Below are 18,588 nucleotides of genomic sequence, written 5' to 3'. Positions count from 1 at the left end.
GAGACACACCTCTTCTCTGGGTGTTTGGGTTCTGCTATTCTGGCTGCTGCCTGTCTAGCTTAACACAGCTGTTTGCATTTACTCTGTTTGTCTGTCCTATCACTTTTCTGGTGCAGCTTTAAATACCTTCCCCTTCTGGTGTTTCCTGCTGGTGATAGACTTTGTTGGATTCATTCACTTTGCTGTAGTTTGTGTTGATTGCAGTTGTTTTGTGTGATTCCTTTATTTCTTAGGGAACCGCTACTCTAGCGATCCTAGGAGCTGCTAAAGACATTCAGGGTAAGCTGCCGTTGAGTGGGGGCTCCATTGCGTTATCTTAGGGTGCCAACCTCTGTGGTCAGGCAGGGACAGACCAGGATCAGAGAAGGGTTTTATCTAGTCTGAACAGGGACCTGTCAGGTTCATGTATTTGTCTCCCTTGTTTATACGTTACCTGTGTGAATGTGCTTTTACAGTCATAATAACCGGAAGTCACAATGCGCACTCATACTTACAGTGAAGAAAACAATTATTTGATCCCTTGCTGTTTTTGTAAGTTTGCCCACTGACAAAGACATGAACAGTCTATAATTTTAAGGGTAGGTTAATTTTAACATTGAGAGATAGAATATCCCCCAAAAAATCAAGAAAATCACATTGTATAAATTAGATAAATTTATTTGCATTTTGCAGTGAGAAATAAGTATTTGATCCCCTACAAACCATTATGAGTTCTGGCTCCTACAGACCAGTTAGACACTCCTACTCAACTCATTACCTGCATTAAAGACAGCTGTCTTACATAGTCACCTGTATAAAAGACTCCTGTCCACAGACTCAGTTAATCAGTCAGACTCTAACCTCTACAACATGGGCAAGACCAAAGAGCTTTCTAATGATGTCAGGGACAAGATCAAAGAACTGCACAAAGCTGGAATGGGCTACAAAACCATAAGTAAGACGCTGGGTGAGAAGGAGACAACTGTTGGTGCAATAGTAAGAAAATGGAAGAAATAAAAAATGACTGTCAATCGACATCGATCTTGGGCACCATGGAAAATCTCACCTCGTGGGGTATCCTTGATCATGAGGAAGGTGAGAAATCAGCCTAAAGCTACACGGGGGGAACTTGTTAATGATCTCCAGGCAGCTGGGACCACAGTCACCAAACCATTGGTAACACATTACGCCTTAAAGGTTTAAAATCCTGCAGTACCCGCAACGTCCCCCTGCTCAAGAAGGCACATGTGCAGGCGCATCTGAAGTTTGCCAATGAACACCTGGATGATTCTGTGAGTTATTGGGAGAAGGTGCTGTGGTCAGATGAGACAAAAATTGATCTCTTTGGCATTAACTCAACTCGCCGTGTTTGGAGGAAAAAGAAGGATGAGTACAACTCTAAGAACATCGTCCCAACCGTGTAGCATGGTGGGGGAAACATTATACTTTGGGGGTACTTTTCTGCAAAGGGGACATGACGACTGCACTGTACTGAAGGGAAGATGGATGGGGTCATGTATCGCGAGATTTTGGCCAACAACCTCCTTCCCTCAGTAAGAGCATTGAAGATGGGTCGTGGCTGGGTCTTCCAGCAAGACAATGACCCAAAACATACAGCCAAGGCAACAAAGGAGTGGCTCAAAAAGAAGCACATTAAGGTCATGGAGTGGCCTAGCCAGTCTCCAGACCTTAATCCCATAGAAAACTTATGGATGGAGTTTAAGCTCCGAGTTGCCAAGCGACAGCCTCAAAATCTGAATGATTTAGAGATGATCTGCAAAGAGGAGTGGAGCAAAATTCCTCCCGACTTGTGCGCAACCCTCATCATCAACTGCAAAAAACGTCTGACTGCTGTGCTTGCCAACAAGGGTTTTGTCACCAAGTATTAAGTGTTGTTTGCCAGAGGGATCAAATACTTATTTCTCACTGCACAATGCAAAAAAAAACAACTAATTTATACAATGTAATTTTCTTTTTTTTTTTTTATATTCTATCAATGTTAAAATTAACCTACCCTTAAAATTATAGACTGTTCATGTCTTTGTCAGTGGGCAAACTTACAAAAACAGCAAGGGATCAAATAATTATTTCCTTCACTGTATATCCCCACTAAGACGCCAGGGAGACCATAAGCAGACTACTCTGGCGACGGTTGTCGCAATTAATCTCCTAATGCTTATCTGATACTGGAATCCTACACTCATATACATGGATGGTAAGATATTGAATACTTCCCCCTTCTCTCCCTCCTTTTTATGGATTTAGCTTTGATTTGCACATTACGTTGTGCTGCCGTGCATATGTTTATTAGCATTTTTCTATGGTCCTATCATATGCTGGGTACAACGAGACCTATACTAAGTGTTATATATCATGTATCCCTATATATAACGGTCTGTGGCTTGCAAAAGTACTCACAAGCCCCCCCCTTCCCAGACACACTTGGCATATTTTGTGTTTCGCTACCTCACGACCTGAAATTTCACAGTTTTTTTTTTTTTTTTTGAGGATTTGCATCAGTTCATGTAAACAACATGCCTACAACTGTGAACATTTGGTTTTCTTTTTATTGTGAAGCAAACAAATAGGATAAAATAACTGAAAACTTCAATGTGCATAACTAATCACCCCCCATAAAGTCATTACTTTGTAGAGCCTTTTTTTGCGCCAATTACAGCTGCAAGTAACTTTGAATAAGTCTCTATGAGCTTTCCACATCTTGCCACTGGGATTTTTGCTCATTCCTCAAGGCAAAACTGCTCCAGCTCCTTCAAGTTAGATGGTTTCCTCTTCAAGTCTGACCACAAATTCTCAATTGGATTAAGATCTGGGCTTTGACTAGGCCACTCCAAAACATTTACACCTTTCCTCTTAAACCACTCGAGTGTTGCTTTAGCAGTATGCTTTGGGTCATTGTCTTGTTTGAAGGTGAACTTCCATCCCAGTCCTAATCCATTTTCAGACTGAAACAGGTTTTGCTCAGGAAGATCCTTGTATTTCTCCCCATCCATCTTCCTCTCGACTCGGACCATTTTCCCTGTCCCTGCTGCCGAAAAACATGCCCACAGCATGATGCTGCCACCACCATGTTTCACTGTGGGTATGGTGTTCTCGGGGTGATGAGCTGTGTTGCTTTGGCGCCAGACAAAGCGTTTACCTTGGTGGTTTAAAAGTTAAATTTTGGTCTCATCTGACCACAGCACTTTCCTCCATACATTTGGGGAGTCTCCCATATGTCTTTTGGAAAACTCAAAACGAATCTTACAATTTTTGTGTGTAAGTAAAGGCTTATTTCTGCCCACTTTTCTATAAAGGCCACCTCTATGGAGTGTACAGGCTTATTGTGGTCATATGTACAGATCCTCCCGTCTCTGTTTGGGAACTCTGCAGCTCCTTCAGGGTTACCTTTAGTCTCTGTGCTGCCTTTCTAAATAATGCCCTCCTTGCCTGGGCTGAGCGTTTTGGTGGGCGGCTCTTTCTTGGCAAGTTTGTTGTGGTACCATGTTCTTTCCATTTGATGATAATGGATTTGATGGTGCTTCAGGGGATCATCAGAGATTGAGATATTTTTTTTATAACCCTTCCCTGACTTGTTTGGAGATCTTCTTGGTCTTCATGGTGTTGTTTGGTTAGTGGTGCCTCTTGCTAAAGCCCTTTACGTCCAATGGTGGGCATAGCACGTCATGAGCGGGTGTCAGTTCCCGCACCTTAATGTGCTATGCCCATGATGACTTTGGACTGTCACTACGTGTAAACATGCAGTGACATTTCAATGCCGACAGCTGTCAGTGACAGCTGAGCGGCACGGGAGGAGGTGCGGGGACCCATGCCGTCGGTCCCCGCACTCAGAGGACTGTGATCGGTCAGTCAATCTAACTGACCGATCACAGTATGATCGTGCAGGAGGTGCTGAAATATCAGCACCTCCTGCCCTATCTGAGCTGGAGCTGCTAGAGGCCGAGCTCCTGCACTAACAAATAGGTTCAGGGGGCAAGCAGATGGACAGGAGCTGAAAGCATGGTCTTAGAAGCTTTCTGTACTGGTATAATGCGCTGCAATGCTGGTGCATTGCAATACATTATACCTGTGAAAAAAAGTGAAAGTCCCATGGAGGGACTAAGTAAAAAAGTAAAAAAAAAAAGCTTTAAAAAATTGTAAAAAAAAATTACACTAGTACACATTTTTATGTAAAAAAATAAACTAAAAAATTATACATATTTGGTGGTATTAAAGCGTCCGTAACAACCCGATCTATAAAGGTGTCGCCCCAGTTAACCCCTTCAGTAAACGCCGTTAAAAAACCCAAGAAAACATGGCAAACAATGCTTTTTCATCAAATCGCTAAAAAATGTGGAATAAAACTTGATCAAAAAGAGGAATGTAAATAAAAATGGTATAGCTGAAAACACCATCTTGTCTCGCAAAAAACAAACCACCATACAGCTCCATCACCCGAAAAATTCAAAAGTTATAGCTCTCAGAATAAAGCGATGCAAAAATAATTATTTTTCTATAAAAGTTTTTATATAAAAGCGCAAAAACATAAAATTATCGTATATACTTGAGTACGAGCCGACCCGAATATAAGCCGAGTCACCTCATTTTACCACAAAAAACTGGAAAAACGTATTGACTCGAGTATAAGCCTAGAGTGGGAAATGCATACAGAATAATGGGCCCTATATAATGCTCCATACAGAATAATGGACCCCATATAATGCTCCATACAGAATAATGGGCCCCATATAATTCTCCATACAGAATAATGGGCCCCATATATTGCTCCATACAGAATAATGGGCCCCATATATTGCTCCATACAGAATAATGGACCCCATATATTGCTCCATACAGAATAATGGACCCCATATATTGCTCCATATAGAATAATGGGCCCCATATATTGCTCCATACAGAATAATGGGCCCAATATAATGCTCCATACAGAATAATGGACCCTATATAATGCTCCATATATAATTAATGGGCCCCATATAATGCTCCATACAGAATAATGGGCCCCATATAATTCTCCATACAGAATAATGGGCCCCATATATTGCTCCATACAGAATAATGGACCCCATATATTGCTCCATACTGAATAATGGACCCCATATATTGCTCCATATAGAATAATGGGCCCAATATAATGCTCCATACAGAATAATGGGCCCTATATAATGCTCCATATATAATTAATGGGCCCCATATAATGCTCCATACAAAATAATGGACCCCATATAATGCTCCATACAGAATAATTGACCCCAGAAAATGCTCCATATATAAAAATGGGCCCCATATAATGCTCCATATATAATTAATGGACCCCACATAATGCTCCATACATAATTAATGGGCCCCATATAATGCTCCATACAAAATAATGGACCCCATATAATGCTCCATCTATCTATATAATTGTCTTATCCCGTCTTTCTTTCTGTCTGTCTGTCTGTCCAGGAAATCCCGCGTCGCTGATTGGTCCGGCCGCGGCCAATCAGCGACGCGGCATTTCACAAAAAGATGGCGGCCGTTAGCGGCTGATCTGCCGCACGGAGGTGAGCGGCGATGCAACCGGGAGATGAAGCCGGCTTCTCGCAGCATACGTCCCCCGACCGGAGGCGCCGCTGACCCCCATGCGGCTACTGTCGGGAGATCAGCGGCTACGGCTGCTTATCTCCGGACGGTAAAAGTGACGCCCCTCTCCTCCCCTCCCCTCTCCTCCCCTCCCCTCTCCTCCCCTCCCCTCTCCTCCCCTCCCCTCCCCTCTCCTCCCCTCCTCTACTCTCTCTTCCCCTCCTCTCCTCCTGTCCCTCCCCCTGCTCGCTCAGGACCCCGGCACCCGGCGCCATACTTACCCCTCTCCCCTCCCCTCTCCTCCTCTCCCCTCCCTTCTCCTCCGCTCGCTCAGGACCCCGGCACCCGGCGTCATACTTACCCCTCCCCGTGCCTCCGCAGCAGCTCCTGTGTCTTCCGCTGATGCTCTGTGACGTTTCAGGTCAGAGGGCGCGGTGACGTCTTTACACCGCGCTCTCTCCTGACCGGTCACAGCGGGAACATGCGGGCTACGCTGGAGTCCAGAGGAGCAGCTGACAAGTGAGGTGAGTATTGGATTTTTTTTATTTTTTTTATTGTATGGGGCCATAGGGCATTAAATGGTGCGGTGGGGAAGTGTGACATCGTGGAGGGGCCATTATAAGGGAAGGGGGATGTGACATCCTCCATGGGGCACTATGGGGGGATGGGACATCCTGCATGGGGTATTATATAGCAGGGATGTGACATCCTGCATTAGGCATTATAAGGGAGGGGGGGATGTCACATCCTGCATGGGGCACTATGGGGAGGATGTGACATCCTGCATGGGGTATTATAAGGGAGGGGGGGATGTCACATCCAGCATGGGGCATTATAACGGACGGGGGATGTGACATCCTGCATGGAGCATTATATGGGGGGGGTGGGGGAGTCACATCCTGCATGGGGCATATTCTAGAACAGGGTTCCCCAACTCCAGTCCTCAAGGCCCACCAACAGGTCATGTTTTCAGGATTTCCCTAGTATTGCACAGGTGATAATTCCATCACCTGCACAGGCAATAATTCCATCACCTGTGCAATACTAAGGAGATCCTGAAAACCTGACCTGTTGGTGGGCCTTGAGGACTGGAGTTGGGGAACACTGTTCTAGAATACCCGATGCGTTAGAATCGGGCACCAACTAGTACAGAATAATGGACCCCATAAAATGCTCCATATATAATTAATGGGCCCCACAGAATGCGCCATATATGATTAATGGGCCACACAGAATGCGCCATATATAATTAATAATGTTCCATGTATAATGAGCCCCACATAATGTTCCATATATTGCTCCATTCAGTAAGGAAAAAAAATGAAATACACACCTCTCCTCGCTGCTCTGCTCCGGACTCCTCAGTGCCACCGTCTTCCCGCTCTCTGCACTGTGACTCTCAGAGCAGAGAGCGCGCTATAGTGACGTCACCATGCCCTCTGCCCTGACACGTCACAGTGTCAGAAGACACGGAAGACGCCGGAGCTGCGGAGAAACGGGGAGAGGTAAGTATCGGAAGTGCTGGGGCTCTGAGCAAGCGGGGGGGCCGACTCACAGACCCCATAGCATGCTGGGGTCCCCGATGGCGAGTGCCCCTCCGCGCCGGTTGCCAACGCCAGCCCTGAGTGAGACCCTCACTCGAGTATAAGCCAGGGGGGGCTTTTTCAGTATAAAAAATGTGCTGAAAAAGTCCGCTTATACACGAGTATATACAGTACATGAATGTGGTATCTCTGTAATTGTTCTGACCCGAAGAATAAAGCTGCCTTATCAATTTTATCACACACAGAATGGCATAAAACCCCCTCCTCAAAAAGCAATTTCCGAATTCCTGGTTTTTATTCATTCTGCCTCCCACAAATTGGAATAGAAAGTGATCAAAAAATGCCATGCGTCCGAAAATGGTACCAATAAAAACATCAACTTGTCCCACAAAAAGAAAGCCCTCACATAACTCTGTAAGCTGAAATCTGAAAAAAGTATAGCTCTCAAATACGCCGATGCAAAAACTATTTTTTGCAAAAAAAAAGTGTCTTTTAGTGTGTGACAGCTGCCAAATATAAAAGCCCTATCTAAATCTCGTATCGCTGTAATTGCACCGACCCGAAGAATAAAGTAATCTCATCACTTATACCGCATGAGGAGTGGCATAAAAAATAAATAAAACCAATTCTTCACCTGCTATTGATTTGTTCATTCTGCCTCCCAAAGATTGCAGTAAGGATCGGCACACATTTACCCTGCACTGAGCGCTGACACTGGGGTTTCCATGCAAATCTCTGAAATATGTGATTCAGTCAGAACCCCCGGCAGAAGATTCCCTGTAATGAGGCTGATGGGGGCACTGTGGATGCAGTTTGACCTGTGATCCCACGGTGTCCATCTTTTTAGGTGTGCATAAAAGCGTCGTCAGCCACAGTTTAGTGCACTTCTGAAAAGAAGATAACTGCTGAACAGAGGCCAGACGGAGTCCAGAGTAACTCTCCTTCCTCATTATAGTGAATGGATCCTTCGGGGGTTTCATCTGAATCACGTCATTCAGAGATTTAGATGGAAACCCTGATGTAAGTGCTCAGCGTAAAGCACAGGTTAAATGTGATCCAAAATGTTATGTGTAATGTTCCCAATTAAAAGCTTCAACTCAATCCACAAAAATAGCCCTGTCATCTATTAACGGAAATATAGGCGGCTTCCACGTTACTGGTAGTACTGGTGGCAAAAATGTAATTATTTTTTCTTCACTGCCCAATTGTATGAAATTCTGTGACACAGCCGTGGTGTCAATATGATCACTGCATCCTTAGATGAATTCATGGAGAGGTGTAGTTTGCAAAATGGGGTCACTTTTGGGGGGGTTCTGCTGTTCTGGCACCTCAGGGGCTCTCTCCCAGTGGGTCATGGCACCTGCAAACCATAACCGTAAAATTTGCACTATAATATGGCGCTCCTTCCCTTCTGAGCTTCACACTGTGCCTCAAAAGTAGTTCCTGATTACATATAGGGTATTGGCGCAATCAGGAGAAATTGCATAACAAATTTTGATGTCCATTTATTTCCTGCTACCCTTGTGAAAATTTAAAAATTTGGGGCTAAAAGAAAATTTTTGTGGGAAAAATGTGATTTTTTTTTTTTTTATGGCTTTAAGTTATAAACTTCCGTGAAGCATTTGGGGGTTCAAGGTGCTCACCACACATCTACATACATTCCTTGAGGGATGTAGTTTCCAAAATGAGGTCCTTTGTGGGGGGTTTCAACTGTTTAGGCACATTAGGGGCTCTGCAAACACGACATGGGTCTGCTCTTGATTCCAGACATTTTTGTGTTCATAAAGTCAAAAGGTGCTCCTTCCCTTCCGAGTCCTGCCATGTGCCCAAAAGTGTTTTTCACCAACATATGGGGTATCAGGAGAAATGACACAACAAATTTTGAGGTTAATTTTCTCTTGTTACCCTTATGAAAATAAAAAAATTGGGTCTAAAGTAACATTTTTGTAAAAAAAAAAAGTTAAATATTTATTTTTTCCTTCCACATTCCATTAATCCCTGTGAAGCACCTGAAGAGTTATTAAACTTCTTGAATGTGGTTTTGAGCACCTTGAGGGGTGCAGTTTTTAGTATGGTGTCACTTTTGGGTATTTTCTGTCATAAAGGCCCCTCAAAGTCACTTCAAATGTGACGTGGTCCCTTAAAAAAAATGGTTTTATAAATTTTGTTGTAAAAATGTGAAATTGCTGGTCAACTTTTAACCCTTATAACTTCCTAACAAAAAAATTATGTTTCAAAAGATTGTGCTGATGTAAAGTAGACATGTGGGAAATGTTATTTATTAACTATTCTGTGTGAAATATCTCTCTGATTTAAGGGCGAATTAAAATTTTGAAAATTGTGAAATTTCCAATATTTTCACAAATAATCGCAAGTCATATTCGAAGAAATTTTACCACTATCATGAAGTACAATATGTCACGAAAAACAATCTCAGAATCACTGGGATCTGTTGAAATATTCCAGAGTTATTACCTCATAGGCCATGGCCCCACTATCAGTGTTTGGTCAGTCATTCAATGAATGTGCAATCTAAGTGTCACATGTCTGTCAGTATACACACATTTTCTGAAAGGCCACAGAATCTGCAACACATTTAACCCCTTAAGAAATGAGCCTCTGCAGGATAATGACCGAGCCTCATTTAAAACTGACCAGTGTCACTTTATGGCCACGGCCCCACTATCAGTATTCGGTCAGTATTTGGTCAGTATTTTTTCTCAGGAGTGGGAGCCAAAACCAGGAGTGTTTGATAAATGCAGAATTGGAGACTTGTTTCTATTTTACCTTTTCTCTGATTATTCCTCACCTGGTTTTGGCTCCCACTCCTGAGAAAAAATGCTGACCAAATACTGATAGTGGGGCCGTGGCCATAAAGTGACACTGGTCAGTTTTAAAAAATGAGGCTCGGTCATTATCCTGCAGAGAGGCTCGTTTCTTAAGGGGTTGATGGTGTTGCAGCCTTTGTGGCCTTTGAGAAAAGCTGTGTATAGACTGACAGACATGTGACATTAGATTACACACAGGTGGACTTCCTTTCACTGAGCATGTGACTTATGAAGGTAATTGTTTGCACCAGAAATTTCTAGGGTCTTCATAGCAAAAGGGTGAATACATATGCACATGGTAATTTTGTTATTTGATCCCATAAATTTAATTTATGCCGATATTTTTTTCATTTCACTTCACCAACTTAGACTATTTAGTGCTGATGCCTCACACACAAATCGGATTACAAAACAAATTTAAACACAGATTGTAATGTAACGAAATAGGTAAAAAGCCAAAGGAGTTGGGGAGATGGAGGCGAATACTTTCTCAAACCACTGCATGTCTGTATACTGGCTTCATATTCAGATGCTCTCACATTTTTGCTTCTAACAGGGTATGATATAAATTTTGAATAGTATATGAAATTTAAAGAGCCGTATTTAATTTATATGAATTGCATTAATTTATGCAAATATCTGCTAGCCTGCATCATATTTTTTTCCTTTATTTGCTATTTTGACACATTAATTGTTTGTGTATATCTGATGAAGGTCAGTGAAACCAAAACGTCAAAAATTTGTTTAAACACAATTCTTGGAGGGAATAAATTGCAATAAATAGAGGGCCGGATTCCATTTTTTTCCTGTAGCTCATTGTATAGGTAGCTGTTTCTATTCACTGACCGTAAACCGAGACATTGAAACCACATAAGATGGAATTGTTATTTTCTCCCTCTGTTTACAGGGGCCACGTTGGAAGCAGGAAGAGAAAGTTGACATCAAAGATGTATTCACCCATTGAATCAAGGAGGCTGGCGGTGACCCACTCCGACCGGCAGAACAGCTGTGCCAGCGACTTCATTGAGTATACCAGGGCATCTGACTTCCAAGACAATGGCATCGATGGCCACACATATGAAAGCATCATTGAAGATGACGTTTCGCTGCCGCACCTCAAGACTTCCATCACTAATTACTTTGGTGCTGCGGGCAGATTGGCATGTGGAGAGAAGTACCAGGTCCTGGCACGGAGAATAACCCCAGAGGGCAAAGTTCAGTACCTGGTGGAGTGGGACGGCACAACTCCTTACTGAGAGATCTATAACCTAAGTATATATCATGTATGTTAGTCCAATAACCAAAGCTGGGGCCTGCGGGCAGCAGGCGATTGCACTAGCCAGGCTTGTGCTCCCTAATCGGGCCGCTGTGCAGGTGTCAGAGACTTATTAACCCACTGCAATTATGAAGAAAGCACTTAATGCAGAGTACAAGGCTAGCAGCCTCCTGATCAGTCAGTACTGACAATGCGGAAATGATTGTGGTTTTATACACAGTGAATGTCACGGTAATACGGCCGCCAGCTATAGGACAGGCGCCCCTGACACCACAGACGTGAACACTTCAGCACTGCCTCATCAACACCTCTGCAACTTTCCATCCTTGTCACTTTCATCTCTGCTTCCAGTCAATGAATGAAAACACTTCTGTGCACAGCTAAGGACTTGTTACAGTTGCATTCAGTCTAATCAATCCTCCTGAGCTGCTCCAGACTGATACATGGTAACAAAATGGCAGGAGAAAGGTTCGTGCTGCCGCTATGTTTCCGCTCATAGAGGATTGTTTCAGCTGTGCACAGTTGTCACAAACCTCCAGCTGTGAGGAGTATTTTGACCTGGACAGGTACAGCCTCTGGAGGGAAACAGAAAAGTAAAAAAGTTAAAATTCACTGACAACAAGCAGAGGTCTTAAAATAATGAGAAATTGAAATATAAACTATAGTTATAAATTACAGCACATAATTTTCATGTCCATACAATATGATGGTCTCTATACGTCCCAAAGGGCAATGCCTGATTAAAAATGTCTAAATATGGGGGACTGTCACCATCAGTGTATGCACTGGGTTCATTGTAAGCCTAATCTTCTGCCCTCGCAGGGTCCAAAACGTTTTGTCACATTCAGTAACATTCCGATGTCAGTGGAATGAGGGGAGCTCTCGGGACATAAGCGAGGTGGGGGGAGCTCTCGGGACATAAGCGAGGTGGGGGGAGCTCCCGGGACATAAGCGAGGTGGGGGGAGCTCCCGGGACATAAGCGAGTTGGGGGGAGCTCCCGGGACATCAGCAAGGTGAGGGGAGCTTCCGGGACATCAGCCAGGTGGGGGCAGCTCACGGGACATAAGCGAGGTGGGGGGAGCTCCCGGGACATAAGCGAGGTGGGGGGAGCTCCCGGGACATCAGCAAGGTGAGGGGAGCTCCCGGGACATCAGCAAGGTGAGGGGAGCTCCCGGGACATCAGCCAGGTGGGGGGAGCTCCTGGGACATAAGCGAGGTGGAGGGAGCTCCCGGGACATAAGCGAGGTGGGGGGAGCTCCCGGGACATCAGCGAGGTTGGGGGAGCTCCCGGGACATAAGCGAGGTGGGGGGAGCTCCCGGGACATCAGCAAGGTGAGGGTAGCTCCCGGGACATCAGCCAGGTGGGGGCAGCTCCCGGGACATAAACTAGGTGGGGGGAGCTCCCGGGACATCAGCTAGGTGGGGGGAGCTTCCGGGACATCAGCGAGGTGGGAGGAGCTCACGGGACATAAGCGAGTTGGGGGGAGCTCCCGGGACATCAGCAAGGTGAGGGGAGCTTCCGGGACATCAGCCAGGTGGGGGCAGCTCACGGGACATAAGCGAGGTGGGGGGAGCTCCCGGGACATCAGCAAGGTGAGGGGAGCTCCCGGGACATCAGCAAGGTGAGGGGAGCTCCCGGGACATCAGCCAGGTGGGGGGAGCTCCTGGGACATAAGCGAGGTGGAGGGAGCTCCCGGGACATAAGCGAGGTGGGGGGAGCTCCCGGGACATCAGCGAGGTTGGGGGAGCTCCCGGGACATAAGCGAGGTGGGGGGAGCTCCCGGGACATAAGCGAGGTGGGGGGAGCTCCTGGGACATCAGCAAGGTGAGGGGAGCTCCCGGGACATCAGCCAGGTGGGGGCAGCTCCCGGGACATAAACTAGGTGGGGGGAGCTCCCGGGACATCAGCGAGGTGGGAGGAGCTCACGGGACATAAGCGAGGTGGGGGGAGCTCACGGGACATAAGCGATGTAGGGGGAGCTCACGGGACATAAGCGAGGTGGGGGGAGCTCCCAGGACATAAGCGAGGTGGGGGAGCTCCTGCAACGACAGCTGGGTGATGGGAGCCTCCGAAACGTCAGCAGGGTGGGGGCAGTTCTCAAGAAGTCAGTAGGGGGGAGCTACCAGGACGTCAGCGGAGTGGGGGGAGCTCCCGAGACTTCAGCTGAATGGGGCGAGCTCCAGGGATGACATCTCGGTGAGGGGAGCTCATGCGACAACATCTGGGTGGGGGGAGCTTCTGGAATGTCAGCCGGGGGAGGGGGGAGTACCTGGGATGTCAGTGGGGTGGGCGGAGCTCCCTTGACAATAGCTGGGTAAAGGGAGCTCCTGTGACGACATCTGGGTTGGAGGAGTTCACGGGACGTCAGCTGGGTGGGGGGTGCTCCTGGGACATCAGCGGGGTGTGTGGGGAGCTCCCGGGATGACAGTTGGGCTGGGGGAGCTCCAAGGGTGACAGTGGGATGGGGGGAATCTGTGGCTGCCCATCCCAGCTCATACACCAATGAAGGGCCCATAACCTCTTCCACTGACAGCTATTCCTCCCCCGGCATGCAAGTAATGGAGAGAACAAGGTGGTCAGGTAGGAAATGAAACAGTCCTGATCTTGCATACCCCAACATCACCTGTTGGGGAACAGTCCGTAGGCCCCCAAGGCACATAACTGGCTGGTTCAGACAACTTTAATGTGTATGGGTACGTAAGGTATTTGAAGGGGGTCCCTGGAGATGGGCAATGGCGTTCAGGGCACTCCATGAAAAGAAAGGCTGCTATGTATTATGACTAACACTGATTGTGTCCTTGCTTGTAATAGACAGGCCGATCAGATATAATCTATAAGAGGCTGGTAAATGATGTAGCGGAGTGGGGGTCGAACTGCATGCACACAGCCCCTGGGGCAGTATACAGCGGGTGAAATAAGCATTGAACATGTCACCAATTTTCTTAGTAAATATATTTCTAAAGGTGCTATGGACATGAAACTCTCACCAGATGTTGGTAGCAACCCATCCAATCCACACATGCAAAGAAATCACACCATAGATGTCCATAAATGAAACAGGCCATGACCATGTGCTGCCCGCAAGATTTCAAACAGAGGAATGAAAATAATCATCAGATGAGTTGTCCAACTGCCAAACCCCGGTGGAGAGCTGCAGAAAGACCTGAAATCAGTAGGTACAGTTGTTTCAGAGAAAAGTATAAGTAATGCACTCATCCTCCATGGCATGTATGCACGCTCACCACGCAAGACTCCATTCCTTATTCAAGCAGGTTTGCGGTTTGCTCAACAACATTTAGACAAGCCTGTGAAATACTGGGAGAATATACTCTGGTCAGATGAGATCAAATTTGAACTCTTTGGATGCCATAATACACATCATGTTTGGTGACCAAAAGGCATTGCATATCACCCCAAAAACACCATACCAACAGTGAAGTTTGGAGGTGGGGACGTCATGGTGTGGGGCTGTTTTTCAGCATACAGCACTGGCAAACGTCATATAATTGAAGGAAGGATGAATGGACAAATGTACAAAGACATTCTTCATAAAAATCTGCTGGCGTCTACCAGGATGATGAAGATGAATCGAGGGCGGACATTTCAGCAAGACAATGATCCCAAACACACAGCCAAGGAAAACTCTCAATTGGTTTCAGAGAAAGAAAATAAAGCTGCTAGAATGGCCCAGCCAAATCACCGGACCTGAATCCAATAGAAAATCTATGAAAGGAACTAAAGCTCAGAATTCATAGAAGGAGCCCACGGGGCCTTTAGGATTTGAAGAGTGTTTGTGTGAAAGAATGGGCCAAAATCACACCTGAGCAATGCCTGCAACTAGTTTCTCCATAAAGGAGGCGCCTTGAAGCTGTCATCACCAACAAAGGCTTTTGTATAAAGTATTAAATACATTTCAGTAAGCGTGTTCAATAATTTTTCCCTGTGTCATTTCTCATTATTACACAGAGCTTAATTTATGGACATCTATGGTGTGATTTCTTTGCCTGTGTGGATTGGATGGCTTGTTACTGACATCTGGTGAGAATTTCATGTCAATAGCGCCCTTAGAAATATGTTTACTTAGAAAATTGTTGACGTGTTCAATACTTATTTCACCCGCTGTATATAACGGCGAACAGCATGCTTCCTCAACCTCCTTACCTTTTCTCTTTTGCACCTTAATTCACTGGCTCCTAATATTGACTGCTAACAGAGAGCAGTAGAGCATAAATGCACAGATGAGTGATACTGACAGGAGCTGGACAGGGGCTTCTTTGGCCGTACTGGTATATGAGGCTTGGAGCCAGGTGGGCGGTGCATCGGCCCTATGCCCCTGGTGCACCCGTCTTGGATTGGCATTAGATAAGTAGAATTACTGGTGTTGAAGCCAATAAGATGGTGCTGATGATCAAAACAGAAACTTGTGCAATCGATTGTGACCGGAGACCGCACGTGTCATGACTTCACCGTGGAGGGGGCTCATGTAGACTCTGCTCTACTTGGAGGGGTCACACCTCCTTTGGCATGGATTATATCCGTACTGCCTGTATGGGGGACTTTTATGTTAAATGGGTTGTGTCTAAAACAACTTTGCAGTTTACCTCTTATTAAAAATCTGTGTTATCAATAACGGAGGGATTTTTAATTCTATCTTTGCCTAGATTACTGGCCACCTCTGCAGTCTATCAGAAGTGGCTGGTCTCCTAGGCAATGAGCTGAGAGCTTATGAGTTCTGCTCTGAAGCTGTCTGGATTGCTGGACCTGCCATCTTCGCTGCCTGTGTCATGTGACCTCACTGACATGCCGCTGGTCCCATCTGTCACTCTTCAGGAGCCTGCGGGAAACTGGAGCAGTGCAGCATTAGACAGCACCTTTATTGGCATTTGCTGTATTTTCCAGCACGGTATTACATCACTGACAGGCTCTTCATGTAGAACATAAGCACTTCTGCTGCTTCCAGGTCGGTGCCGGTAACAGAGGTTGTGTGATCGGCAGCCAAACAGCAGAGATCTGTTGCAAAGTAAAAGCAAAAAGAATTAAAAATATTGCAGATCAGAAATGTGTTAGGTGCTCCCGTCTGACACTTTTCTGACATCTCATTTGATATTTATACCCAAGGTGTCCCTACAACTGACCCCAATAATCTAAAAAGAGAACGCACACCATGTCCTCGAGAAAATCAGAGGCTCAGAGAGGCCAGATATGATCTCTTAGGACCTGGTTGTAGGCAGCACCAGACTTCTTGGCGTGTTTGCCCCTCCACCTCTTCGCACTCCTTACAATATGGCGGCCTGTGCTGTGTACCAGCTAACCGCTGCACTTGTTCACGTGGTATATACATGTATATCTATCTGCTCGTTAGTATTGATCATTAATATATAGAGGTTTATTGTAGAGGCCGAGTAATGATTGTATCTTATAGATTGTATGTATCATCTGCTGCTAATAATCATCTCCTCACGTCTTTTCTGGAGCGCGGCCTCATCAGACAATCGCCATAAGTCCACGTCGACTCCAGGTATAGACGCTGTTCTTGTATTTTATTTTACTGCTCAAAGATTTATACAAAGTTACCGAATTGTAGAAAGTGGTATATCTGATTGTGATGTCACCAGCTCACAATAAAGTCTGCTATATCCTCCACCGCCTCATGTCACACAGAGGACCACAGCTTCCCAGCTGCCTGTGGGCTATTAGGTGGACGTCCCCTCCAATGGTGAGACTGGTCCATGGAAGGAAACTCTCAAGGAGACAGTGGGAATGCAGATGATTAAAACCATCTCATCATGAACACCAGTATGGCCGACCAGGGTAGCAGCTTCTTGCCCAGGCTCCTCTCTTGCACCAGATTTGTTAGGACAAGCAATGAAATGTGCTCTGAGCTGTATTCACTTCCCCTCCCTCACCCAACATACAGAGCGTTAGGCCACGTGCACACGTTCAGTATTTGGTGAGTTTTTCACATCAGCATTTGTAAGCCAAAACCAGGAGTGAAACAATCAGGAAAAGTATAATAGAAACACGTCACCACTTCTGCATCACCCATTCCTAGTTTGGGCTTACAAATACTGATCTAATAGTGAAAGTGGCCTTATTCAGCAGGGGGCGCAATCTGCCCCACCCTGGGATTCATGACCTCCCTGTGTAATCCTGTCATGGCTCCTGCTATTAAGGCCCCGTCACACTAAGCAACGCTACAGCAATCCCGACAACGATACGACCTGGCAGGGATCTTTGCTGCGTCGCTATGTGGTCGCTGGTGAGATATCAAACAGTCAGATCTTCCCAACAACGCAGCAGCGATGCAGCGGCCTGTAACGATCTGTATAACGATGCACACCTATGTGTTTCTGTGTCTGAGTCGTCAACAAGGTCGTTGGTAAGGTGTTAAACACACCAATGCATGCTACCCAGCGGGGCCTCAACTATCAAAGAAATGTCCAGACCATTCCGACACGACCAGCGATCTCACAGCAGGGGCCTGGTCGCTGCTAAGTGTCAAACGTAGCGGGATCGCTACTGAGGTCGCTGTTGCGTCACAAAACTTGTGACTCAGCAGCGATCTCGCTAGCGATCTCGCTTAGTGTGACGGGGGCTTTAGACTGGAGCTGCTCTTTATGGAGAGGTGAAACATGGCAGATTGCTGTAACGTACAGTGTGATGTGAGTGGGTGCTTTATTCATCTACAAAATTACATTTTCTGGAGTTTTATAATCCGCACTATTATTCTGTTACCAACGAAGAATCCCCCACGTGCCGTCGCTGACGAAGAATCCTCCCCCTACCGTCACTGACAAAGTCTCTTCCATGACTAACGAAGAATCCCCCGCTTGCCGTCGCTGACGAAGAATCCTCCCCCTACCGTCACTGACAAAGTCTCTTCCATGACTGACGAAGAATCTCCCGCGTGCCGTCGCTGACTAAGAATCCTCCCCTCTACCGTCACTGACAAAGTCTCTTCCATGACTGACGAAGAATCTCCCGCGTGCCGTCGCTGACGAAGAATCCTCCCCCTACCGTCACTGACAAAGTCTCTTCCATGACTGACGAAGAATCTCCCGCGTGCCGTCGCTGACTAAGAATCCTCCCCTCTACCGTCACTGACATAGTCTCTTCCATGACTGACGAAGAATCTCCCGCGTGCCGTCGCTGACGAAGAATCCTCCCCCTACCGTCACTGACAAAGTCTCTTCCATGACTGACGAAGAATCCCCCGCTTGCCGTCGCTGACGAAGAATCCTCCCCCTACCGTCACTGACAAAGTCTCTTCCATGACTAACGAAGAATCCCCCGCTTGCCGTCGCTGACGAAGAATCCTCCCCCTACCGTCACTGACAAAGTCTCTTCCATGACTGACGAAGAATCTCCCGCGTGCC

At 46.1% G+C, this 18,588-nt stretch overlaps 1 protein-coding gene across 9 annotated transcripts in view; it reads left to right on the top strand.

Moving 5' to 3' along the window:
- Positions 1–16,853, top strand: part of PHF19 (PHD finger protein 19) — a 132,526-nt gene extending 115,673 nt beyond the window's left edge. For all 9 annotated transcript variants that reach the window (XM_073640808.1, XM_073640801.1, XM_073640799.1 and 6 more), the window contains one exon: positions 10,842–16,853. In XM_073640808.1, coding sequence (XP_073496909.1) covers positions 10,842–11,190 — 349 coding nt within the window. In that variant the 3' untranslated portion in view covers positions 11,191–16,853. The remainder of the gene's footprint in view (positions 1–10,841) is intronic.
- Positions 16,854–18,588: the final 1,735 nt, after the last annotated feature.

This window comes from Phyllobates terribilis, unplaced genomic scaffold, assembly GCF_046119375.1.
Source record: "Phyllobates terribilis strain yellow unplaced genomic scaffold, ASM4611937v1 Scaffold_7__3_contigs__length_470593459, whole genome shotgun sequence".
Lineage (NCBI taxonomy): Eukaryota > Metazoa > Chordata > Amphibia > Anura > Dendrobatidae > Phyllobates > Phyllobates terribilis.
The sequence above is the reverse complement of the archived record's forward strand: the minus strand, read 5'-3'. Positions and strand labels throughout refer to the sequence as shown.